Source organism: Leptodactylus fuscus, chromosome 1 (genome assembly GCF_031893055.1).
Source record: "Leptodactylus fuscus isolate aLepFus1 chromosome 1, aLepFus1.hap2, whole genome shotgun sequence".
NCBI classification, from domain to species: domain Eukaryota; kingdom Metazoa; phylum Chordata; class Amphibia; order Anura; family Leptodactylidae; genus Leptodactylus; species Leptodactylus fuscus.
In genome coordinates this window covers 94949565-94975503 of record NC_134265.1, presented here as the reverse complement: position 1 = coordinate 94975503, position 25939 = coordinate 94949565, and the positions used below count along the sequence as shown (strand labels likewise).

General features: G+C 41.3%; 3 protein-coding genes across 5 annotated transcripts in view; 2 read left to right on the top strand and 1 right to left on the bottom strand.

Annotated features, from left to right (window-relative positions):
* The window catches only part of RILPL1 (Rab interacting lysosomal protein like 1), a 33907-nt gene extending 30552 nt beyond the window's left edge, over positions 1-3355 (top strand). The window contains exon 9 of the transcript XR_012716111.1: positions 849-3355. The gene's annotated coding sequence lies outside the window, so the exon portion shown is untranslated. The remainder of the gene's footprint in view (positions 1-848) is intronic.
* Positions 3356-4456: 1101 nt separating this feature from the next.
* Positions 4457-5649, bottom strand: SNRNP35 (small nuclear ribonucleoprotein U11/U12 subunit 35). The gene has a single exon (XM_075274317.1). It carries the CDS (start codon positions 5647-5649, stop codon positions 4873-4875), a length of 777 nt encoding a protein of 258 aa, XP_075130418.1. The 3' UTR covers positions 4457-4872.
* Positions 5650-7349: 1700 nt separating this feature from the next.
* RILPL2 (Rab interacting lysosomal protein like 2) lies at positions 7350-23513 on the top strand. Of its 3 annotated transcripts, none has more exons than XM_075262472.1 (5): positions 7350-7481; positions 11534-11861; positions 16497-16648; positions 16764-16877; positions 23274-23513. In XM_075262472.1, the coding sequence occupies exons 2-5, from the start codon at positions 11556-11558 to the stop codon at positions 23311-23313; spliced, it is 612 nt and encodes a 203-aa protein (XP_075118573.1). In that variant the 5' UTR covers positions 7350-7481; positions 11534-11555; the 3' UTR covers positions 23314-23513. The 3 variants fall into 3 exon arrangements, with proteins under 3 accessions (XP_075118573.1, XP_075118574.1, XP_075118575.1); XM_075262473.1 differs by having other exon boundaries at positions 7369-7481; positions 11538-11861; XM_075262474.1 differs by having other exon boundaries at positions 7369-7484.
* The last annotated feature ends 2426 nt before the right edge of the window (positions 23514-25939 follow it).

Sequence of the window (25939 nt, the reverse complement as noted above, 5' to 3'; positions counted from 1 at the left end):
TCTTGCTTGTTTGTGGGTCTTTCCGCCTTAAGTCTGGATTTGAGCAAGTGAAATGCATGCTCAATTGGGTTAAGATCTGGTGATTGACTTGGCCATTGCAGAATGTTCCACTTTTTTGCACTCATGAACTCCTGGGTAGCTTTGGCTGTATGCTTGGGGTCATTGTCCATCTGTACTATGAAGCGCCGTCCGATCAACTTGGCAGCATTTGGCTGAATCTGGGCTGAAAGTATATCCCGGTACACTTCAGAATTCATCCGGCTACTCTTGTCTGCTGTTACGTCATCAATAAACACAAGTGACCCAGTGCCATTGAAAGCCATGCATGCCCATGCCATCACGTTGCCTCCACCATGTTTTACAGAGGATGTGGTGTGCCTTGGATCATGTGCTGTTCCCTTTCTTCTCCAAACTTTTTTCTTCCCATCATTCTGGTACAGGTTGATCTTTGTCTCATCTGTCCATAGAATACTTTTCCAGAACTGCTGTTTTTCAGCAAATTTAACTGTGGCCTGTCTATTTTTGGAATTGATGAATGGTTTGCATCTAGATGTGAACCCTTTGTATTTACTTTCATGGAGTCTTCTCTTTACTGTTGACTTAGAGACAGATACACCTACTTCACTGAGAGTGTTCTGGACTTCAGTTGATGTTGTGAATGGGTTCTTCTTGACCAAAGAAAGTATGCGGCGATCATCCACCACTGTTGTCATCCGTGGACGCCCAGGCCTTTTTGAGTTCCCAAGCTCACCAGTCAATTCCTTTTTTCTTAGAATGTACCCGACTGTTGATTTTGCTACTCCAAGCATGTCTGCTATCTCTCTGATGGATTTTTTCTTTTTTTTCAGCCTCAGGATGTTCTGCTTCACCTCAATTGAGAGTTCCTTTGACCGCATGTTGTCTGGTCACAGCAACGGCTTCCAAATGCAAAACCACACACCTGGAATCAACCCCAGACCTTTTAACTACTTCATTGATTACAGGTTTACGAGGGAGACGCCTTCAGAGTTAATTGCAGCCCTTAGAGTCCATTGTCCAATTACTTTTGGTCCCTTGAAAAAGAGGAGGCTATGCATTACAGAGCTATGATTCCTAAACCCTTTCTCCGATTTGGATGTGGAAACTCTCATATTGCAGCTGGGAGTGTGCACTTTCAGCCCATATTATATATATAATTGTATTTCTGAACATGTTTTAGTAAACAGCTAAAATAACAAAACTTGTGTCACTGTCCAAATATTTCTGGCCCTAACTGTATCTTTGGCCTTGAATTGACTTGTGTCAGAGGCGGCATCCTATTGTGCCCCAACAAAGTTACTGAGCTCTTCAATATGATCCATACTATTACTGGGGGTTGTCCATAGAGATTGCACCACCTAGAATATAAAACTTTAGAAGTTTATTTTGTATCCAAAATTAAAAATATAAGGACACAATCAAAATCATACACATAAATAACAGGGAAACTGTGAGGTTAAAGTGCCAGCAACACCAAAATGATACAGGTAAAGATGCAGTATTATAGTACTTTTCAATGTAAACATTGCCCACAATAGCATATAAAAATACATAAAGTCATAGGTTACCAGGAGGTTAAGGGAAGGATATAAGATTAAGCCTCTAAAGTGCAAACCACCTCCCTGAACGCCCTATGGCACACCAGCCAATAAGATCCAAAGCAAAATATCCAAATCGCAATGTAGAGCAATACCAATGTGTATAACACCTTACCAATGTATCATTATAAACTGTCTGACGCGCGTTTCACCTTTACCACCAGCAATCCTACAGGTCCATGGTTATAGCAACACTGTGTTGGAAGGAATACGTTCCCATGCCAGGCAAACAAAACCGCATTTCTAAAGCAATATATTTAGGAAAAGTCTTCAATTTAAATAAGCTACCAGTATAGATGGGATCCTTGAGGTGGGATTACGCTTTTAAGGCCAGGGCTTCACAGCGTTTTACAGTAAGAGCAAAGTGGGGCCTTAGCCTAAAACTGACAACTTCATCTCTTTTAACCCCCTTCTGACATCCACTGTAATAGTACGGCAGATGCCATGTTTTTAAAGATGGTGATTGCTCTGCTACAGCATGGCCACCATAGCTACTGACTCTCCTCTGTGATGTACAGTGGAGACCTGGAGCTAATGCCATCTGATCACAGGTATTGCAGATAAGGATCCCTTCGCTAAAAGAGAAAAAAAAACCTTATCCGTTGCAGGCCGGTTCACACAGTGAGCTTGTCAACGACCAGCCTCAACAGTAACATAGCGATGGTCCCATAGACTGCAGTGCAGGTTCAATTCCCCCAGGGGGTCCTAGTAAAATAGTAAAATCAATAAATAGTTTACAAAAAAATAACCTAAAAGTTCAAATCCCTTTCCTTAGAATACATATAAAACTAAAAGAGTACTGTGAAACACATTAGGTATCCCTGTGTCTGAAAAACGCCTGCTCTACAAACTTCTAAAAAATATTTTTTTTCTATACAGTGAATGCCATTAAAGGAAAAAAAAATCTACAGTGCCAAATCCTATTTTTTCATTGCTTCACCTCTGCTAAAATTTTTAGTAAAAAGTGAGCAAAGCAATAGAAATTCCACAAAATGGTATAACAAAAAAATACGCCTTATATATCCCCGTACATTGAAATATTAAAAAAAAAAAAAAAAAAAAGTTACAGGTGTCGACAAATATGGCAACTTTGAGAAAAATGTAACCTTTTTTTTTTTTGCAAAGTTTTAGATTTTTGTTAAGGGGTTAAAATGTATATAAATTTGGTATACCCAGAATCGTACCAAAACACAGAATACAGGTGACACGTCATTTTGGCTGCACAGTGAACGCCGTAAAAAGAAAGTCCGTAAGAACGTTGCACAAATATTTTTTTTTTTTCCAATTCCACCCCATTCTTAAATTTTTCCAGCTTCCCAGTACGTTGTACAGAATAATAAATGGTACCATAATGAAGAACAATTGCAAACATTAAGCCCTGATGGCTCTGTGAATGGAAAAATAAAAAAAAGTTATCAGGTTTGGAAGACACAGGAGTCAAAAACAAAAAAGTTACTGGTGGAAAGGGGTTAATGTCTCTCCCCCTCCCACTGTTCTGTTACTTGATATGCTGTTGAACAAATTATCTCCGTATAAGTTTCAATCTTGGTTTAGGTTTGAAACTTACGCAGAGGATAAGATGCTGACAGTGTAACAATGGTCTTACAACCAGAAACATTCCTCATCTGTTATTTTTTTGAGGCTAAGGGCCACATAGCAGCCGGAAGCCAAAAATGTTGAGTTGCAGACTGCAGAGGTACAGACTGTCTGCTCCATGGGTATATATATCATTTTATTGCTCCATGGGTATATTTGACATGTTACGATATACAAAGATTTTTTTGCCACATCCAAAATGCAGCTTTTTTCACAACGTGGAGCCCCAGCCTTATATCATAATTATTTTATTTTTTTGTAACAGAAAGCCAAATACTTTGGTATAAATGTGACAGCCTCAGGCTAAGGCCCCACTGGGCATCCTGCAGCAAGAAAGCATTGTGGGGAAAAAACACAGTGGCAACGCAATGCCATTCTTCCCACAGCACTTTAGACAGAAAGCTTACAGAGGCTTCCTCTGCGGACTTTGTTTCAATTATACCTATAGGGAAACCGCCAGTGTTTCTGTAGGTATAATTGACATGCTGCAATTTTCAAAACTGCGCCAGTTGTCTGTAGCGCTTTTTTTTTTTTTTTTTTACTGCAAAGTGGGCATGGGATTCGCTTTGCTTTGACTGTAAGACACCACAGGCAGATCGTGGCTTCTGTGTCACGTGAGGCCTCAGACTGCATGAACCTTCACCTTTCAAAGTCTTCACTGTATATGCAGAAGAGAGTAAGGGGAAAAGAATAAATAACAGAAAAAACTATGATGCTGCTGGAGCCTTATCTCCCGACCTGTAGTTTATAGCAGGAGAGCATTTCTTAGTATTATAATTATGTATGATGCTAGGAATCCCTGCCTCCCGCCTCTATACCTTAAAGGGGCTCTATCATTGGGAAAAGATATTTTTAACTAAGCACATCCTTGCATAGGCTTTAGAAAGGCTATTCCACACCTACCTTTTGTATGTTAATCGCCTAAGCTTTTGAATGAGCTGTTTTTATTCATAGACTAGTTATCCTCCCGGTAGTCTTATTGAGCACTGTCTGTATGTGTACAGCACAGGCTGCTGATAACTCATCTCCCTGCTCTCACACATAAGAGAGAATAGCAGACAGTGCTCGCTGAGACTTCCGGGTGCTCGCTGGAGGCTAATTAGCATATGAATAAAAACGGCCTCAATCAAAAACTACTGAGGCGATTAACATACAAAAGGTATGTGTGGAATACCCTTTCTAAAGGCTATGCAAGTATGTGCTTAGTTAAACATGACTTTTCCCAATGATAAAGCCCCTTTAATCAGTACAGAACAGGATGTCCCTGGATGCAGGGACTTATAGTGTTGTATGTATGATGCTAGGAGTCCCTCCTTTGGCATAAGGTATCAGCCTAAATCTGTAAGTATTGAAAGTAAAAGCCCCCCATGATTGAAGAGACAAGATAGAGAACTACCACCAGTAAACATCCATTCATCACCTATCCTGTGAATAGGAGACAGGTTTTTAATATTATGTAGGCTAATTCCTTTAATCACTAAGAGCTAGCAATCTTCACATAATGCGCACATCAACAGCAACTAACATTAGCATTGCCTTATTTCTTGTTTTGCATGTCCATCCGGTTTAGAAAACTACAATTATACAAATATGTTCACTAAACCTGTCTCATAGTAGGAGTCTTAGTTCTGTAATATGTGCATATATTAAACATGTATCCTCATTTTCTGTGGTCTCGCTCTCTGCTTCTGTCTCTTTTGCTGTCTCTTCTTCTCCTGTCTTTGTCATCTCTCTCACGATCTCTGTTCCTTTCATCCTTTGAATGTCTCTCTCTGGTATAGTCTCTGTCAGATCTCTGTGACCACCTATCTCTTCCTCTATCTCTTGTGTACTCTGTCTTCTTCCCCCTCCAGTCATGAAGTCTTTCCCTGGAGCGGGACCTTTGTCTGTTTTCTCCATGGCCTTCTAGGCGGATGTTACTTGGAAAAACTGGCAAATTAATTGGCTTTCTAAATGGTCTATCACGGCCTCCAAACCTCAGCTGGCCCGACTCTTTCTTGCCACCAAATCCACCTCCTAGCCTGCGAGGGATCCATCCTTTCAGAGATCTTTCAAGTTCATAATCCACAAACACCTCCCGCTGATCTACCACCAGCTTGTTGGCATCTCTGTATGCTTTCTTTATGGCATGTTCTTGTTTATACTCAATAAATGCATAACCCTTTGAAAAGCCCGTTATGAAATCCCTGACCAATCGGACTCTCTGAATGTCTCCGTAGCGAGAAAATACTTCTTTAAGTTTTTCCTCAGTTGTCTGTTGGCTCAAGCGGGCCACAAACAAAGTCAATTGTGGGTCTCCAACCACACCTTTATTGGGAACATAACGGGCCAACATTGCCCTAAGTACAGCTCGATCATGAGGTTCTTCATCAGTGCCATCAATACTTCCAGCTTTAAGTGGATCATAATCCTTTGCTATAGGTGTCCATTCATTCATTTTCTAAATCAAAGAAATGAAAATATTAGAACAGTAGGATGTAGAAGAGACTTTTTAATGCAGTTATATACAAATTTATGAAAAATTATTACATTTAAGGCTACATACACGTGACTGAACTGCACAGATGGCACATAGATGACTTGTGTGCCGTCTGTACCACTAGGGTCACATTCACTCTCTGGAGATTTGCCCTGGGCTCATTGCTGCATACACGGGCTGATGAAAATACACAGACATGTACGGCCGTATAAATTAACAGGTCTGTGTGCAAGCTGTACAAAACAGCCAACACACTGACAAAGCACATGGTTGTGTGCATGTTAGCCTAACCCTGCAAGTTTTTTCTATGGTAGTTATGGGTTTATACACTGCTCACAAAAATAAAGGGAACACCCAAATAACACATCCTAGATCTGAATGAATGAAATACTCATTGAATACTTTGTTCTGTACAAAGTCGAATGTGATGACAACAAAATAAAAAAAAAAGATTTTTGCGTGATTTTGTTGTCATCACATTCAACTTTGTACAGAACAAAGTATTCAATCGGAATATTTAATTCATTCAGATCTAGGATGTGTTATTTGGGTGTTCTCTTTATTTTTTGGAGCAGTGTACTAAAATCCAAAAATTCTAAAATCTAAAAGCCAGAGGTAAAAGTAGCAATGGCCATACATATCTGTAAACGCTAAACAATTTCCAATGGAAAATCTGTAATAGGGCCAAACCACTTTCCACGCAATTTAGCTTCTGTTCACAGAGTGGAACTCTCTGGATTCCCTGAAGCAAAGCTGTGGCTTCCATTTACTAATTGGGATCAGATATATGGGCCAAATCTGCAACAAAATTTCAAGGGGAGGCAGATATTCATTCTCTAGCTGGAAAAAAAAATAGCTTCATGTGGACTCAGCCCAAACCTTACACTGAAGTACAGGAAGTCATTTCTGTGTCAACAGCAGGAAGATCTACTTTATGGATTTTGCATGTGGGCCCCACTGTGTAATCTTATACAAGCTTCCATCATATTTACATGGAGGTGAACGTAGATGGACACCTGATGGAGTGGGTTTCATCTGATTCTGTCAATTACCGTGGTTTGTTCTTATGCTGTGATGTCATGGAAGTGTGAACCTACCCTTAGCATTGTATATCTACCGGATTGTGTCTTTGGCGGTATTTGTAAGAACTTACTAAAGGTACTTGGCTTTAAAAGGATGAGAATCCCTGCACTTAGGCATTCACTAGGCTTTAATTAGTCCACACTCAAGCCGCAAAGTGTGTACACAACCAAACAAGTACAGTCTCAAGAATACAGACCCCAGAATAATCATCTCCAATACGTATAGCCCCTGAGCCGAAACATGAATACTGTGTGTGCATCTTCTAGGGCCGGAGAGTTTCCATATCTCCTCCACACCTTTCTGCGGAACGCACGATCCTGAATACGCGTAGCCTATAGTACCATTATTCATACAAGTGCGTTTACCTTCCACTTACCGCACACTCGCGCGCAGGTCGCAGCCGCCTGGAACCTAATACACTAAGATTATACAGGAGTGGCTCGTGCTATGTGCGTACACCAATCACAGCGGGCTATGTCCTCAACAAGCACTACTATTGGGCGCCTCATCCTGAGGCCTGGAACGCAATACGTCACATCGTGCGCACTCTACGTGTGGCAGGGAGGTGGGCCGGGCTAAGGGAGTGGACTGAAAAATGCCGTCTCCATGACGACTGCCTGCAGGGTCACCTGCTGAGCCACTAGAAAGTGACTTGAGGAAGTGACCGAACTGGGGACGAAACGGAAGCCTCGGCTGCGATATCTGTTGTGGTAAGAGACTTGTTGGAAGTTTGCGAATGTTGCTTGATATGCCTTCGTCTTGGAGAAGTTGCCTGCACACTGCTGCCTGATATATACTGTATAGGTGCTGGGGAACTTATTAGGAGAGGCAATACGTTACCCCGCCATGAAATGGCCACTGCTTTCCACTATAAGGAACTTCCCTGTCATTTTAAATACTGTGTGTGTGATATATATATATATATATATATATATATATATATATATATATATATATAATCTTATATCTCACACACACACACACACACACACACTATGCAACATATATATTATAATATAATGTCTTTTCCTCTTTTTAACTCCCAAATTCCCGAGTGTTTGCTTTTTTTTTTTTTGTTACAACAAACAAGATGATATAAAACATCCGAGTCATATACATAAGCACATGAAACTGTTACAGCATTATTGTGACCAGAGCATTAAGATCGCTGGCATAACTGTACAGAGTGGTGTGCTTTATGATCATATAGGATAATACAACATATATAGACTTCTATAGATTTATAGATACCAGCTGCACCCCAGTGCTCCATCCTCTCCTGAAGAACACAGTCTGTTATAGCAAAGAGGCCAAGTGTGCAGTCCTGGGGTATCCACCCGTATGGATTCAGTTTTGCCTCTGCTTTCCCTTTACAGTATACCCCTAATAATATTGTTCAAACAATCTGAGGTGAAGGATGAAGCCAATGCTAAGCTATCAATTTTCTCGCTTGGTAAAGCACTATAGCTATTCCTTTCTTCCATGTTGCAGTCATCTATCAAGACCAACAAACATATCTTAGGTTCCACAGCTAAGTATATCCCGCGCAATAGGACCAAGATCCCATTCCAGAAGGGGCTGAATAAACCGCACTCTCATTAAATATGTAGGGTATGTACACCCTCCCTGTTGCAGCCTCATTTAACTTTTTTACTGGACTGACAGAGATTACCATAGAAATGAATGGAGTAGTCAGTCCACCAGTCAGCCACAAATATCTGCTTTTGGCCAATCATCAACCAATTTGTGCAGATTCACTTTTTTTGTTTTAATCACTAAACTTCTTCCCCCACCTTATCAGGCATCATAGTTACTAGTATCAGTGGCGGGATCATTTGAATATTCCCCCATTATTTATATGACAGCTGCCTAAAATCTGATGTGTATGGCTAGCCTCTATAGTGTGTGTTTGTGAAAAAAACTATTTTTCTAAAGCTGTTCACAGGCTAAACAAAATGAGCTAAACAATGTAAAGCATCTAATAATTTTTCATGGAATTGTTCCCTTGTCCTGGAATGAAATGATATGTTGTAATGATACTGATCATTTCGTGCTCACTTCATTCTACCTTGCACTTGATGCTAATGGTCAAATTCATGTTATAATTCATGTAATGAACAGCTAAAAGAAAACTGTTTGGTCATCACATCTTATGTTTTTACAGCCATTTTTATAATGCTAATAGTTCGCATTTGCTTCATGCAAGTATGGTAATAATGTATCCCTAGTGTGAATCATAAGACTATCAGCCATCAGTATAAAAACATAAATCTGATACATCTTAATCTATGCTGCTGCAGAACCTCTTTTTACACAGAAAATTCCCATTTACATGTATTATATGAATATTATTAAGGGTTATTTACATGTCTTATTAGAGAATGCTAACAGCATTACTAGTAGTAATAAATGTGTTCCTTTGTGGAAAGAAAATATATAAGGGACTTTAAAAAAAAACTATATCCCACAGATGTGATAAATGGAATTGCATTTTAACCAAACATATCTTTTTACAAATGTAACATGTAGTATAGACAATAAGCTTGTATCTCATTATGTTCTACTGACTACATTTAAATGAATAAGATAAAAAGTATTTTTCTACTGTGTAGCACAAGGATGGTGTGAATTTAGCCCTGTACATGAGGCCAGATTTTATTTACATACATTATCATAGTAAAAGCCCACAGCAGGAGGGCAGCAATTCACTTTTCTGTGTGAGAGGCCAACCATTTGCTTCTTAATTGATGTGATTTTACCATGTTTGTGTGTAAAAAGGTTGGTTATGTGCAAAATGCATTTCATGTGCATTGGTAATAACATAAATAAGTCTATATTCACAACAAATATCGGTGTGTCAATTCACCCCTAGCCTATGTCCACATGGGGCTGATTACATGGTTGATTTTCCATATCTGAAAATCTGCAAAGAAATCCTCTAAATAGTGTGGCTTTTGATGCATAGTTGCTTCACATATGTTACATATTTCATCTTATACATTGCAAGGGGTGAAATCTGCTGTGGAAATCTACAACATAAATACTGCAGACTTCAATACACTGCACGCCCGTGCAAATTATGCTGCAAGTAGATGACAACTGGGAAAACCTCATCCACTTTGTTGTAAATGATGATTTTTCACCTGAAACTACATAGTGGAAAGTCTGGGTTTACAATGTGTTTTTTTTTTTTTTACACACACGTACATGTAAAATGTATTCATTTTATTATCAAAACTGCATGGGGAAGATCTATGAAGACTGGCATTTTCAATCATTGGAGGTAATGGAGGGTTTGCCTGATAAATGATTCTAAATCTGCAATATCTGGTAGGGCTGATGGCCCTGCGTCATGCACACCCTCACAGGGTCTCACAGGATCTCACAGGGTCTCTGAAGACTAATTCCCCCGCCCCCTCCTTTCTTGCCCTCCTCTTCCTTCCATGTGTTTCCCATGGTCTGTTGTGGTTTGATTTTGGTCCTTTTTTTTTTTTTTTTTCATTTTATTGTTGCTTGTGATTTGTAGTTTCTATATTATGGACAATGTTTTTTTTGTATCTGTTTGTACTTATTTCTTTGAAAATGTTAATAAAAGCTACACTTTAAAAACAAAGATTAGAAAATTGGATAAATCTACCTGAGAGTTGTCTTTAGGGTTGTGAGGTAATCCGCTTGTCCACAGTAGAGCATTCCAGAGAAGCGGTGCAACTCAGGATAAGTCTTAGATATGAGTGTCGAAGTTTTTATAATTATGTTAGACTTAGGTTATTGACCAAACAGAGAGCAGGGGTTGGGTGATAGACAGAGATGGGAAAGGAAATGTAAGGAGCTGTAGTGTTATAGAGAGCTTTGAGGTTAAGGGCGATACATTTAAATTGTGCATACAAGGTATAATAAATCTGTCCCATTATGTATGCAGGTATAACTGCACACAATTCTGGGGCCACCACTAATTAAAACACAGAATAATCCCAGGTTATTTCTCATTTCCTATACAACACAAGAAAAATGACACATCAAGGCATCGCTGGACTGGGCTGCAGGAAGAGAAAAATGACACATCTTTGGTGCAAAAAAGGTTGATGCATCAAAGTTATACTTCTAACTATTCCATTTTTTTGGTGTAGATGAAAAGTTAAGTTTCCCCCACTGTGTGAGTACCACGTATATGTCCACGTGGGATGTGTCCACTGCTGGTTTAAAACAGTAAAAATGTACTGAGCAACTGACTTCTGTCGATCCCAAGAGTTTTTTTAGAGTATGTGACAGTACAAGGTGTTTGGATGGATTAACCAGAGAAATGATGAGCAGCAGGAAAACCCAACACCCACAGGAGGTGGAACAAACCGAAGGACGACCAGAGGATGGGAAAGACACTGCGCTAACTCCACATGTGTGTAATCTAATAAAGTGCATGTATATCCAACGCTTACTGAGTTAGCGCAGTGTCTTTCCCATCCTCTGGTCATCCTTTGGTTTGTTCCACTGCTGGTTTGTCACTATGGGAAATGATTATATTGCTGTTTCTACATCTTGTATGGTAGTTTCATGCATGTCATTTGTATGGGTCATGCCTGTTTGTGCCATACTTGAAATATGGTTGTTTTGGTCGCGTTGCTTATGGTAATGTAGCTAACATCAACGCACTACCCTCACCCCCCCCCCCCCCCTTGGTGAATTTATGAAATTGAGGAAGCTGAAGAGAGACTTTTTATTGCCTCAGTTGAGAATATAATATTGCATTTTTTGTCTTTGTCAGGAAGTAAGTGGATTACAAAAAAATGGAAATTGAACAAGAGGACATGTCGCCAGAAACAGCATTTGAAAAGGACCCTTTCCAGATGACAGTAGAAGATGTGTATGATATCTCACATATTATCGGCCAAGATCTTATGAAGATCAGCAAAGAAGCCCGTGGTGTATCAGACCTTGTGGCCGATCTTCAGTTTAAGATTGTACGTGTCCTGGAGGTCCTGGAAACACTTGTGAACCAGTCAAGCCTCGCTACTGAGGAGATGAAGATGGAGAGGGATAATCTAAAGGGAGAGGTGGAAAGACTTATGAGGGAAAGACCCACAGCTGACCAGGTATATGAAGATTTAATTTTTTTTTTGTTTATTTTATGTTCGGAACATTTTTTTTATTTTTCACAATTCATATTTGTATCTTACAAAAGCCTCATTAGAGTGTATTCAGCTGGTGCTGTCATGTTTGGTTGAAACTGTATCATGAACATGCATATGTGGTTTTGCTGTGGTTTTCAATGAGGCACATTAAGTGCTGTGTCCTTAAACGGGTTATCCAGGAAAAACATTTTTTTTCCTGGAGGCTAGGAAAGGTGAAAATGAAAAAAACCCAAAACACTTATATACTGATCTCTGGTGTTCCAGGCTGCTGTGCGTTCCCATTGCGCCCCTGGACTTATTCTGTTGGCCTGGGACATCACTCACATACATAACCTGATCAATGGGGGCCTGACTGTTTGGGATCTTCACGAGTATAGGGGTCTTTTTCCCCTTTCCAAATGAACAGGCAAGGTTTATATCTGGTAATGCCATAGAGTATGGATGGAGTGTGCAAGTACGGTCCACCACACCATTTGGATAAGGAAACCTAACCTCTATTCTCATGATTTGTGCATGTCCCAGCAGTCAGCCCCCCACTGATCAGCATGTTATCCCCTATTTTCTACAAAGTTGGGCCAAGCCATTTAAGCCATGCTCCTTTCCTGATAAGTCACATTTCTTAAAGCACCACCTCCTTGTTAGATGAAATATAATAAGTGCCTAACCCATTAAAGGGAGTCTCTCAGTAAGAAAGTCAGCATCAAATGAATAACCATACCTTGTAGAGGAGCTTCTACACTTTCCAAAGATGCCTCTCTTATTCTTATCAAGCTGGCCAGGGACAAATGGTGGTGTTCCCACATTGGCAATCACCACCATTAGTCACATGATCAGTATGCTAATAAACATGTGTTGCAGCTATTACAGCTCCATAAAATTGGCCAATAATGGGGCTTCTGTTCCCTCCAAATGCCACTATTGGCTAGTCATTGATGTCAAACACAGTCTTTTCCTGTTGAACCCACACTGAATGGCTCTGTTGGGCTTTAGGAGTCATTCAGAGTTTAGTGTCAGAGACTTAGTTAGGTTTAGCATCAGGAAAATTTGCATCAAATTAGTTTGTGTTAGTTTCAGAGAAGTTTGCATAAAATTAGTCTAGGTGGACACCCGCGCTGCTCTCTGCTGGGGGATTACGTTCTCCATTCCGCTTTAAAAATTCAGAGAGAAAAGTCCTACAAGCAGAGCTTTTTTCTTCGCACATTTTGCCCTTTTCAGGAAGAAACCTGGCAGACCTTATACACTGTCTACCAATAAGTATTTCGACACCCAGTAAAGTTCGGGGGAGATATGGTCTGAGGGTGTTTCTCCTGGTATGGACTGGGACCCTCGGTCCCAGTGCATGGTAAACTCAATGCCGACGCCTATTGCTCTATTTTAGATAACAGTGTGCGTCCTACATTATTGCGGTTCTATGGGTTGGACCAATGTTACTTCCAGAATGACAACACTAGCCGTCATGTAGCGAGGTCTACCATTGCTCGGCACATTGACAATCAGGTTATCCAACTGGACTGGCCTGCCCAGAGCCCTGACTTGAATCCTATCAAGCACCTCTGGGTCGAGTTGGATCGCCAAACTAAGGGGTGCAGCAGCCGTCCAAAATCGGTGAAAGAACTTACCTGTCTTCTCCAAGCCAAATGGAATAAATACCACTAGCTGTCATACAAGGACTTGTGGAAAGCATGCCCCGGATGGTTGAGGCTGTAATTGCCGCTCAAACCACAGGTGTCCTAATACTTAGTTAGACAGTGTAGTCTATGTTTTGTTGTTTTGTTTTTTTTTTTAAAGCGGATTAGGTTTCCATTCGAGGGTAACCAAGCGGACCCCCTGAGCGGAAACCCGAACACAGGTGTGAACCTAGCATCAGTTAGGTTGCGTGTCATGGAAGTTTGCTTAAAATTAGTTAGGCTTAATGTTAGGAAATCTTCGCCATAGTTAAGTTCAGTGTAGGGAAGTCCACTAGTTCTGAAAAAGTATCAAAAAATTTTTTTGATAGCTGCCTGTTGCAGTAAAGTTAGTATATAGTGAATTATATTTTTATATACTTTTAGAGTTATATTCTTATTTTTTGCTGAATATATATATATATATATATATATATATATATATATATATATATATATATATATATATATTCAAAATCTGTAGTAGTCTGCTCTATACAAATCCACAGTTCTCGCCCGATTTTGTTGAAATTTGGCACGCCCCCTCTACACCCACAGGAGCAGAATACTGCGCAGGTTACATCTCGCTAGAGTCCCCCCATCATGAGATTGGGGCCCCCCAAGTTAGGCCCTATACATATAATGGGGAAATGTGAAAGTACTGAGGGGAAAACAACAGTTCTGACTGACAGAGACGGATTATAGCGACGGCACCAAAGAGTCCCTGCCTAAGGGGTCGTACCACCACACACAACACACAAACATTTCACAAACACCATATAAACATCACACAGACAGCACACATACACCAACACACAAGCACAACACCACACAAATGTCACAACACACCACACAAACACCAGAGTACTCTAGACACTCACAACACAAACACCACACACAAATACCACACATACACACACACACACTCAGATGGATGCACACTACACACACGGACGAACAGAGCACATGCATACTCACGCACACCTACCCCACGCCATAGTGGCTCCTGCACACAGTATTATGCCCCATAGTGGCCCCTGCACACAGTATTATACCCCATAGTGGCCCCTGCACACAGTATTATACCCCATAGTGGCCCCTGCACACAGTATTATACCTCATAGTGGCCCCTTCACCCAGCATTATGCCCCATTTTGGCCCCTTCACCCAGCATTATGCCCCATTGTGGACACCATGAACAATTATTATACTCTGGGGACTTTTCAGACCCCAGAGTATAATAATCAGAGACCCAAGAGGGATACAAACATAAAAAAAACACTGTTACTTATCTATCCCTGGCTCTGCTGTACTTCCCGCTGATGGCAGCCATCTTCAATGAAGTCTGGGATGACACGTGACCTGGGGGGCCTGCGTCGCAATGCAAAGGACGCAGGCCCTGGTCATTTGAATTCAGGGATGTCACACAAGAAGGCCCAATGCCTGCCCGAAGCCTGGAGAGGTAAGTAACATAGTTTTTTATGTTCCCTCACCTCTCCTGGGCCTCCAGTCGTTATACTCAGGCCCTCGAGTATAATAATACTGTTTGTGGGGCCCGTGGAATCACTTACCGATTCCGGTCACTGCCATTATCAGTAAGTAAATAGGGCCCGTTACAGGCTGGAGTAACTCCAGCCAGTAACAGCCTATTAAAAAAAAAACAAAAAAAACACAGTGGTAGTTACGTCCCTGGTGTAAATGTTTTATATGTTTGTGTAAGGTGCATAAATTTAAATTTTTTATAAAAAAAAAAAAAATAGTTAAAAAAAAAATAGTTGTATGTATTGAATATGTAAAATCAATAAAAATGTTGAAATGCAGAGCTGAGTGTGCGCTGAACACTGCTAAACCAGAGATGCATCTCTGGTGTAGCAGAGCTCAGCGCACACTCAGCTGTGCTACATCTCTGGTGTAGCAGAGCTCAGCGCACACTCAGCTGTGCTACATCTCTGGTGTAGCAGAGCTCAGCACACACTCAGCTGTGTTACATCTCTGGTGTAGCAGAGCTCAGCGCACACTCAGCTATGCTACATCTGAGATTAGACTGTGGACCGATCTTAGGGCTAGTTCACACGTGAGTATAAGGGGAGGTTTTTGACAGCGGATTTCGCGTCCAAAACCTCCCCTTATAATGGTGGTCTATGGAGACCGCCGGGCTTCTGTTCTCCGCTAGCGGCGAGCTGCTGCTAGCGGAGAAAAGAAGCGACATGCTCTTTCTTCAGGCGGAAGCCGCGCGCGCCTCCTTCGGCACTCAGCTCTGCTACATCTCTGGTGTAGCAGAGCTCAGCGCACACTCAGCTCTGCTACATCTTGGGTGTAGCAGAGCTCAGCACACACTCAGCTCTGCTACATCTCGGGTGTAGCAGAGCTGTGTGCTCAACACTGCTACATCTGAGATCGGACCACAATGGAGACTGCTGTAGACCGATCTTAGACTCCGCCTCCTCCGGCAGAACCAGCGTTGATTGGTCGAATGCTGTACTCTGTATGGTGTTCGGCCAATCAACGCTGGTCAATGCATTCCTATTGGAAAAAGTCAGCTCCTGCATATCGCAAGCTGACAGGGATCCCGACGAGATAGTGGCGTAATACAGGTACTTGGGCATGTTAGATGCCCCCCAGACATGCTTCCCCTGCTGTCCCAGTTGCATTCCAGGGTGTTGGCATCATTTCCTAGGGTGTCATAGTGGACTTGGTGACTGTCCTGAGTCGAAGTGTGGCTTTGCCTGAAACGAAGCATTTTTCCCCCTAGACTATAATGGGGTTCAATATTCGTTTGAATAGTTGAATATTGAGGGGCTATTCGAAACAAATATCGAATCTCGAATTTTTCACTGTTCGCTCATCTCTACTTGTAACATATTCAAACACAGCTAATACTAGACTTATATCACATATACTAATATGCTTCCAAAATTTTTTTGTTTTACAGGCCGACCTTGGACCAGACAAAATGGTTATAGATCTCACTGACCCAAACCGTCCACGATTTACATTACAAGAGCTAAGGGAGGTGCTGCAGGAGCGGAATAAGCTGAAGGTTCAGCTGTTGGTTGCCCAAGATGAATTGCAGTGCTATAAAAGGTGACTTCCCGCATTCAGCAGCCTTGAGAATTTAAAACTTGTTCTTTAAAATGATTTTAATACTAAAAGTGAAATCTACAAACCAATAAGTAAGCTTCTCTATTCTCCCTCTTAGTGGTATCACTCCTCCAACTGAAGACCAAATTGTGACACTCGAACATGAATCCATAATCACCAGTTCTCCAAGGCCAAATGACAACACTAAAGAAAAGTCCACTATAAGACGCCTGTAAGTATTACACTTCACTACATTATGGTCTCTGCTTCCATAAAGGCCAAGGACTATTTTATTGTACATGCTTTAGTGTCCGTACATTGGGAATTTCAGATGGATGCTTTCTGAACAACATGTTATTTATGGCTAGAAGACAGTGACATAAGTTAAAAAGCTGATTAATCTCTGCCGTGATGTCTGGCCTAGTCTGGACCTCCATTAATGGAATAATAATACTTCCAAAAATAACTAAATAAGTCTCCAATAATTCACCATAAATGTAACATCCATTAATGGGATGCAGATCTGTCCAGTCATAAATGGCTTTCATACTCAGCACCCAAAAAGTACTGAAAAGTCCAATTGTCTTTCTTGCAGAATGGCACAGACAGCTGGCAGAAAATGGTTTGAATTGGCTTTTTGGTCAATCCAAAAACTTTAGCTTATGTGTAGCTTTACTCAGTAGATAGGTCAAGGGCATTTTCCAGCCTCCCCTTGTTGCTATATCTCATTTACATAAAACAATTAAGGGAGGCATAAAGGTAAATTAATATTCTGCTAAATTGCTGCCTAAATTTGATGGCACTTTACAATACAAGCCATGTGGAAGAGGTTTTGAAAACCCCTACACAGAAAAATCAATTTGGCTTTCAGGTCATACTTCATGAATTGGGTAAAATAACTGCACCAAAATGTTTGTGTAATGCATGTTTTTTTATCGGAAGATGTCTGTAGTCAGGGCTGGTTTTAAACAAAGTGGGGCCGCAAATCCTGACATACCAATTACACCAATAGAATAGAAATTCTGCCACTCCGTATTTGCTTCCACAAAAGTCCAACAAATCCAAAACTTTATTACGGTATATCTAAATAAACAAAACATTTTGGTTCTTATCCAGACCTTCATCAGTTAACGGATATGGAGCGTACAGAGAGGCATAGCAGGGAAGCAGCATAGAGTAGGCCGATACGGAGTGCCAGAATTTCTATTCTATTGGTATACGGCTGTGAGAAGCTCTTCTGTGCACCTTTTCTGTCAACCAAGTGACGTATCATTACTACCTGAATACCAACTACGTCATTATATTTAGTTATTTCAGAAGTCAGTGCTGCGCTTCCTGCAGCATTGATATACTCTTAAAAGATCGGTAGCAAACACAAAAAAAAAATTGGGGAGAGTTATTACCGCTATACAGACAATTACCAAGCAAAACACATCATGTAAAGACCAATAATACCTCTGTACAAGGCTCAGATAGTATACTACCGCCACACTGTGACATCCTGTCCACTACCAGCTATCAGCACCCCGAGGCTGCTAGAGCAGTTGCACCCCGCCAGATCACATAGTGATGTCCTGAGTTTGTGGCTGGAATACCCCTTTAAAGTAGTGATTTAATAATATCCTTTTCTGCTCCCAGTAACAATCCCCTTTCTGCCCATATGCAATAGAAATGAGCACCTTTGTATCAACTCAAGAGTTATTATAGTGCCTCCTATAAATAATAATCCCTGCTTATGTATAATAATGCCCCCTTATAAATCAATCCCTCCTACTAATAATAGTTCCTCCTTATTAATAAAACGTCCCCATCAGTAATAGTTCCTTCTTAAAAATAGCCCAATATATATATATATATATACTAGAGGGATGACCCGGCTTCGCACGGGTATATTACATGTTATGTTTGTGTAGTGGCCTCATAAGATTTGTCCAATTTTGTACTGATGTATTTTGTATGTGGTTTGTGTGTATGTCCATAAGCGTCATGTCATTATGTGTATCTCATTTTGGATATCAGTGAAAAACCTGTGATCAGTTGTTATGGATACCTGGAGTAAAGCTGTATCTAATCCTTCCCCATGCATTACTGTGTTTAGACGCAAGTATCTAATCCTTGTTGGTGTGGTACTGTGTACAGTGGTGTGTATCTAATCCTCCCCCGTGTGGCATTGTGTGAAGAGGCACGTATCTAATCCTCCAGTAAATGAAACTGTGTGCAGACGTGCATATCTAATCTTACAGCATGTGGTACTATGTGCAGACACGTGTATCTAATCCTCTGGCGTGTGGTACTGTGTGCAGACAGGTGTATCTAATCCCTGGCGTGAGGTACTATGTGCAGATGCGCGTATCTAATCCTCCCCCGTGTGGTACTGTGTGCTGAGATGCGTATCTAATTATCTGGCATGTGGTACTGTGTGCAGATGCATGTATCTAATCCTCCAAAGTGTGATCCTGTATTCAGACGCATGTATCTAATCCTCCCCTGTGTGGTATTGTGTGAAGAGGCGCGTATCTAATCCTTTGGCGTATGGAACTGTGTGTAGACGCGCGTATCTAATCCTACAGCATGTGGTACTGTGTGCAGATGTGTGTATCTAATCTTATGGCATGTATAACTGTGTGCAGACGTGCATATCTAATCCTCTGGAGTGTGGAACTGTATGTAGATGCGTGTATCTAATCCTACGGCATGTGGGACTCTGTGCAGACGTGTGTATCTAATCCTATGGCGTGTACAACTGTGTGAAGACACGTGTATCTAATCCTCCCCTGTGTGGTATTGTGTGAAGAGGTGCGTATCTAATCCTATGGCGTGTGGAACAGTGTGTAGACGCGCGTATCCAATCCCCCGGCATGTGGTACTGTGTGCAGACACGCGTATCTAATCCTATGGCATGTGGTACTGTGTGTAGACGCGCGTATCCAATCCCCCGGCATGTGGTACTGTGTGTAGACGCGCGTATCTAATCCTCCCCCGTGTGATACTGTGTGCGGAAACACGTATCTAATTCTCTGGCTTGTGGTACTGTGTCCAGAGGCATGTATCTATTCTTCCAAAGTGTGGTACTGTGTGCACACACACGTATCTAATCCTCCCTTGTGTGGTATTGTGTGAAGAGGCGCATATCTAATCCTTCGGTGTGTGGAACTATGTGTAGACGCGCGTATCTAATCCTACTGCATGTGGTACTGTGTGCAGACGCGTGTATCTAATCCTATGGCGTGTACAACTGTGTGCAGATGTGCGTATCTAATCCTCTGGAGTGTGGAACTGTATGTAAACGCGTGTATCTAATCCTACGGCATGTGGTACTCTGTGCAGACGTGTGTATCTAATCCTATGGCGTGTACAAATGTGTGCAGATGCGCGTATCTAATCCTCTGGAGTGTGGAACTGTGTGTAGATGCGCGTATCTAATCCTACGGCAAGTGGTACTGTGTGCAGACACGCGTATCTAATGCTACAACATCTGGTACTGTGTGTAGACGCGCGTATCTAATCCTACGGCATGTGTTACTGTGTGCAGACGCGTGTATCTAATCCTATGGCGTGTACAACTGTGTGAAGACACGTGTATCTAATCCTCCCCTGGCGTGTGAAACTGTGTGCAGACGCGCGTATCTAATCCTATGGCATGTGGTACTGTGTGCAGACGCGTGTATCTAATCCTATGGCGTGTACAAATGTGTGCAGATGCGCGTATCTAATCCTCTGGAGTGTGGAACTGTGTGTAGATGCGCGTATCTAATCCTACGGCAAGTGGTACTGTGTGCAGACACGCGTATCTAATGCTACGACATGTGGTACTGTGTGTAGACGCGTGTATCTAATCCTACGGCATGTGTTACTGTGTGCAGACGCTTGTATCTAATCCTATGGCGTGTACAACTGTGTGAAGACACGTGTATCTAATCCTCCTCTGTGTGGTATTGTGTGAAGAGGCGCGTATCTAATCCTCCCCCGTGTGGTATTGTGTGCAGACGCGCATATCTAATCCTCCCCCGTGTGGTACTGTGTGCAGACGTGCGTATCTAATCCTCCCCCGTGTGATACTGTGTGCGGAGACGCGTATCTAATTCTCTGGCTTGTGGTACTGTGTGCAGAGGCATGTATCTAATCCTCCAAAGTGTGTTACTGTGTGCACACACACGTATCTAATCCTCCCTTGTGTGGTATTGTGTGAAGAGGCGCGTATCTAATCCTTCGGCGTGTGGAACTATGTGTAGACGCGTGTATCTAATCCTACTGCATGTGGTACTGTGTGCAGACACGTGTATCTAATCCTATGGGGTGTACAAATGTGTGCAGTTGCGCGTATCTAATCCTCTGGAGTGTGAAACTGTGTGTAGACGCCTGTATCTAATCCTTCGGCATGTGGAACCGTGTGCAGATGCACGTATTAAATCCTTCAGTGTGTGGAACTGTGTGCAGAAGTGCGTATTTAATCCTCTGGTGTGTGGGACTGTGTGCAGACCCGTGTATCTAATCCTCTGGCGTGTGATACTGTGTGCTGATCTGTGTATCTAATCCTCTGATGCGTGTATCTCAGTTTGGTTATCAGTGTTGTATTGTGCATGTGGAGTGACCGTGTGTATTGCAGTTGGAATATGAGCGAAAGTCTTGCAGGTTTGTATTGGCTAAGGGGGGGGCACTGTGTTTGGAATGCTGTATCTCAGCAACGGTGCGTCCGAGCGAGTTGGAGTCTCGTCTTAAACCTTCCCGGATACCTGAAGTGTCTCTGTACCAAATTTGGTGAAGATCGGTCCAGTCGTTTGGTTCGCATTAGAGCACAGACAGACAGACAGACAGACAGAAATTCATTTTTATAATATAGGGAGATATATATATATATATAGCCCCCTTATTAATAATATTTCCCTTCCACCTTATTATTAATAGTTTCCCCTTATAAATAATAGTTCCTTATTATAAATAGCCCCCACCCTTATAAATAATAGTCTTTCTTTTTATCTATAGCCTCCTTATTAATGATAGTTTCCCCCTGGCCTTATTATTAAAAGTTCCCCTTATAAGTAATAGTTCCTCCAGCCTTACTAATATAAGTTCCGCTTATTAATAATATTCTCCCACTGGCTTTACTAATAATAGTTCTTCCCATTATCTATGTATCTATTTAGGCCAGTGGTTCTTAACCTTGTTTGAGGTACCAAACCCACCAGTTTCATATGCACATTCACCGAACCCTTCTTTAGTGATAAATCAAATATGATTTTTTTTTTTCCCCAAATTCAAGACATAGGTGTATGGTTTTTTTTTTTTTACTGGTACACAAAATGAACCGTGCATAGGGCCTAGGGTTTGATCGAACGCTGGTTAAGAACCACTGATTTAGGCTCTCTTATTAATAGTAGCTCTCCAACTGGTCTTAATAGTTCCTCCTTATACACCCCTCCTATAAAATAGTTCCCTTAGCCTTATTAATAATAGATCCTCCTTTAAATAAATAATAAAGACCTAGAGAGAGAGCGAGTGAGCACTATTTATAGGGAGTAACTATTAATAATAAGGCCGGGGGAACGATTATTAAAAGGCTCCCTCATTAATGGTTCCCTTATCGGTCTTATTAGTATAGATCCTACTTATGAATGTGTATGTGTGTGTGTGTATGTATATATGTATGTGTATATATATATATATATATATATATATATATATATATAAAGATAATCCTTTAATAGTCCCACAGTGGGGAAATTTCAGCATGTTACAGCAGCATAGTAATACAGGTACAGGGATAATACAAAGTAATATATTACAGACGTAGGCACACATACGCTGAGAAGAGAAGATATACTAGTGTCCATAGCAGCTAAGGAACAGAAGAGAAAGAAGGAAGACTTCATAACCGTAATCATTAGTTTTCTGTGCAGAGTGATCTTCGCTTAGTCTGATGTAGATTATACAGCCTGGTCGCGGTTGGAAGGAAAGACTTGCGATAACGCTCCTTCTCACACTTGGGGAAAGCAGAAGGTCACTTACAGTGCTGCCAAGTCCCATCAGGGTCCCATACATGGGGTGGGATTTATTCTCTGTCTCTGTCCGAGCAGGGACTTTACAGCTCCCTGCTCTTACATAGATATCAACAGTACTGGTGTGCATAGCACACCAATACATATGTCACTAAGGCTCCCCTGATCCGGGTCACCAGACCAAACGTCTGGAGCTGTGGTTCCAGGGGCCCCTTTGGAGTTGGGGGGATAGTGTTTAGATGAACATGTACGAGTCTGTGAGAAACCAGCTCAGACAGCACATAGATACCGTAGTACCCGTGTGCCAACAGTGTTCTCCACAGACTCTGACACATTCATTTCAGTAGTGAGCCTGGACTACAAAAAAAAAAAGCCAAAAATAGGACCTGTGTTGAGTTTTGCCCTGGATTCAGAGCCCCTATGATAATACATGAACACGTGTATGGAGTCAGAAGAAAAGAATGGGTCAGTGTAGTAGCTAAGAACACAGCTAGACACTGATGTAGCTCATAATTGTTTCTATCGGAGCTAAGGAAAAGTGCGTGTTTTTTTTATACTGCATGTGATTCTCTACAGTATGCATGCATGCTGCATTTTTCTAACTTTTTTTTTTTTCTTTTCTCCACATGCAGGTTTTCCCCGTTTAAACAAGAAAAGCAAGGAGAACAGTAATATTTTCTGTATTTTGCCCCAAGTATTTTTAAATGCTTATTTCACAATGTGTCCATGATGTAAATGGTATGCCTCCCAAAACTGGATTTTTATAGCCTAACAAAACCTTTATTATATAATATATATATGTTCTCCTAATTACATCCTGGAGGATAGATTTGCGTACATTCCAGGAGTCTAATTTTTGTAATTTTTGCTCGATTCTATTCCTGTTATAACAGGATGAAAAGAAAAAGGTTTGTCTAAGTTCTTCTGTACTTCATGTGAAGTATGCTCTGTATTATTCCCGTTTTCTCACTCTGGAGAGGGATCCAGAAGGGGTTTTTTTTATTATTTTTTTTTTATATACATAAGGATATATGAAAAAAATCTACATTATTATTTACTATACATTCCTATATAATACTGTTTTTGTATTTTTATGAGCATCCCTTAAATTATTTCTTTACTGCCAATAAAAGTTAGGATTTTGATTAAATTACTTTTCTTGGTGTAAGAAGAACTAGATGACATAAAAGGCCTTATGCTCCTGGCTTGTATTATTGGCGCCACAGATACACCTCTGATTGAAGAATGTGTGGTCTGCTCCATTGGATGCATTGTGGAGGTGTGCTATAGCTGCATTGACTGTAGGCAAGAATATATACCTCCTAATGTTAAGTTATATGAAAGCACTTGGCTCTGTCTCCATAGTATGGAGGTGAGTGAATGTATCATATTCTTGTGTGAGAGCTAGTAAGCAATTTTATTACATTGTAAGACAACATGCACAAGTACAGTGCATGGCATTGTATACATATCCAGACACCCAATAGATTTAGTGCTGAACATTATAAAATCTTCATGTTCTGTTCTGCCACAAATGTGCAGATATTAACTGGTGTCTGTGGTGAATAGGGGCAGATTATAGTAATGGCAAAATGTGTTGTAGCCCAAGACTATAGTTGTGGCAAGTAATTGTCCATTTGCCCCCATTATAATCTGACCTCAAACAACTATATTGGCATCTGCTGATACAGTTGATTACTGTGGCACGACATGGGAGTCTACTAGAGGTGAGTTGGTATTTGTTGGGTGAGATTCGCACATCTGAACTGAAACTGCAGTTATCTTACTCTGGGGTGTTGCAGAGTATAATAGGTGGAGATCCAGCAAAGCGTAAACATGAAACAGAGTTTCTCACCTCCCCAGGCCTCAGTGCAGGTCCCCATCCTCTTCAGGCCTCCTGAATAACAGAGACCCCTGTGCTTACGACTCACTGGTAACATGGGTTGTGCTGGCTTCATGGTGTCATGTGACTACTGAGTCTCAGAGACCTCAGCAGTTCCTGACTTCATTCAGGGGGCCCAAAGAGGATATGGAGCCCAGTGGAGGTGAGTAACTGTTTATTCTGCTCACCTCCCCTGGGTCTCCATTTATTATACTCTGCTTCAGGCTCTCTTCAGACCCCAGACAATTCAGTCATTGTGTAAGTGGCCTTATTGGGGACCTGCTGCTAAACTCCTATTCAATTCAGTGGGAGCAAAGTAGCACAGTACAGCCACTACATAGAGGAACCTTATTCTGCCTCTATGTCAGCTGGTTGTCAGATCGCACTATGTGGTCTTGAATAATCCCTTTTTATAGGGAATCTGTAAATTGGATTTTTCCCCTTAAACTTGTGGACAGCAGTCAAGTAATGACATTTTCTAGAATACCCAGTCATGAAGCAGTATTGCTCAAATGTCAAGGTATAACTTTTTTTTTTTTTTTTTTAAATTAAGTCTTAAAAGGGGTATTCCAACAACAGTAGTCGTGTTTCATACAAACATACTTTGCAAAATATCACTCATACAATTTGGCTTATTACTTTTAATGGATATCACTAGAAGAAGCCCAATAAAATCCCCACCCCTATTTGAGTTTAGTTGTCCACTGTCATTCAGAAAGCGCATGCTTAGTTTTTTTTCCTTCCATACGGTTATTTATATGATCAGGGCTATATAACCATACATTTTACAATGGCCAGTTAGGAAAAACACAAAGAAATGTATGTGCACCAGGCAAATGTAGTTTTCACTATGGAGCAGAGGGCACATACATTTCTGAAATCACAGGTACAGTGCAGATAGTTTCAGAATTATTTAAATGCAATGAAAAACCCTTTAAACTGTCATATGCAAATATTCTTGAACTAGCCACAAGGGGTGATCAGCTATCCTCAGCATTGTAATGCTAGTCGCACCCTGGGAGATGTCTCCAGTTCCCAGTCTTTCACACTGGCACTTGCTTCTGCCTTGACAATAGTCAGCCTCAGGAGACTGGCGCACAAGCGCCCAGCACATGAAGCAGACAGTCGGTTAAAGGGATCCTATCAGTCAGAAACAATTTTATGTAGGTACCACCTTTCGTCGTCTTCTCCGCGCCGCCGTTTGCCTACAATCCCAGTTTTTCTCGGTATGTAAATTAGCTCTCTCTTGCAGCACTGGGGGCAGGCCCCAGCGCTCAGACAGCACGGGGGGGCGTCCCCAATGCTGCGAGAGAACTTATTGTATTGTAAGCGGCCATTTTCTTGTGGCCTGTGGGCATGCGCAGTCTGCTCTGCCCGAGGCCTAGAAGTTACAAGCCACCGCTGGAAGACGCTGAA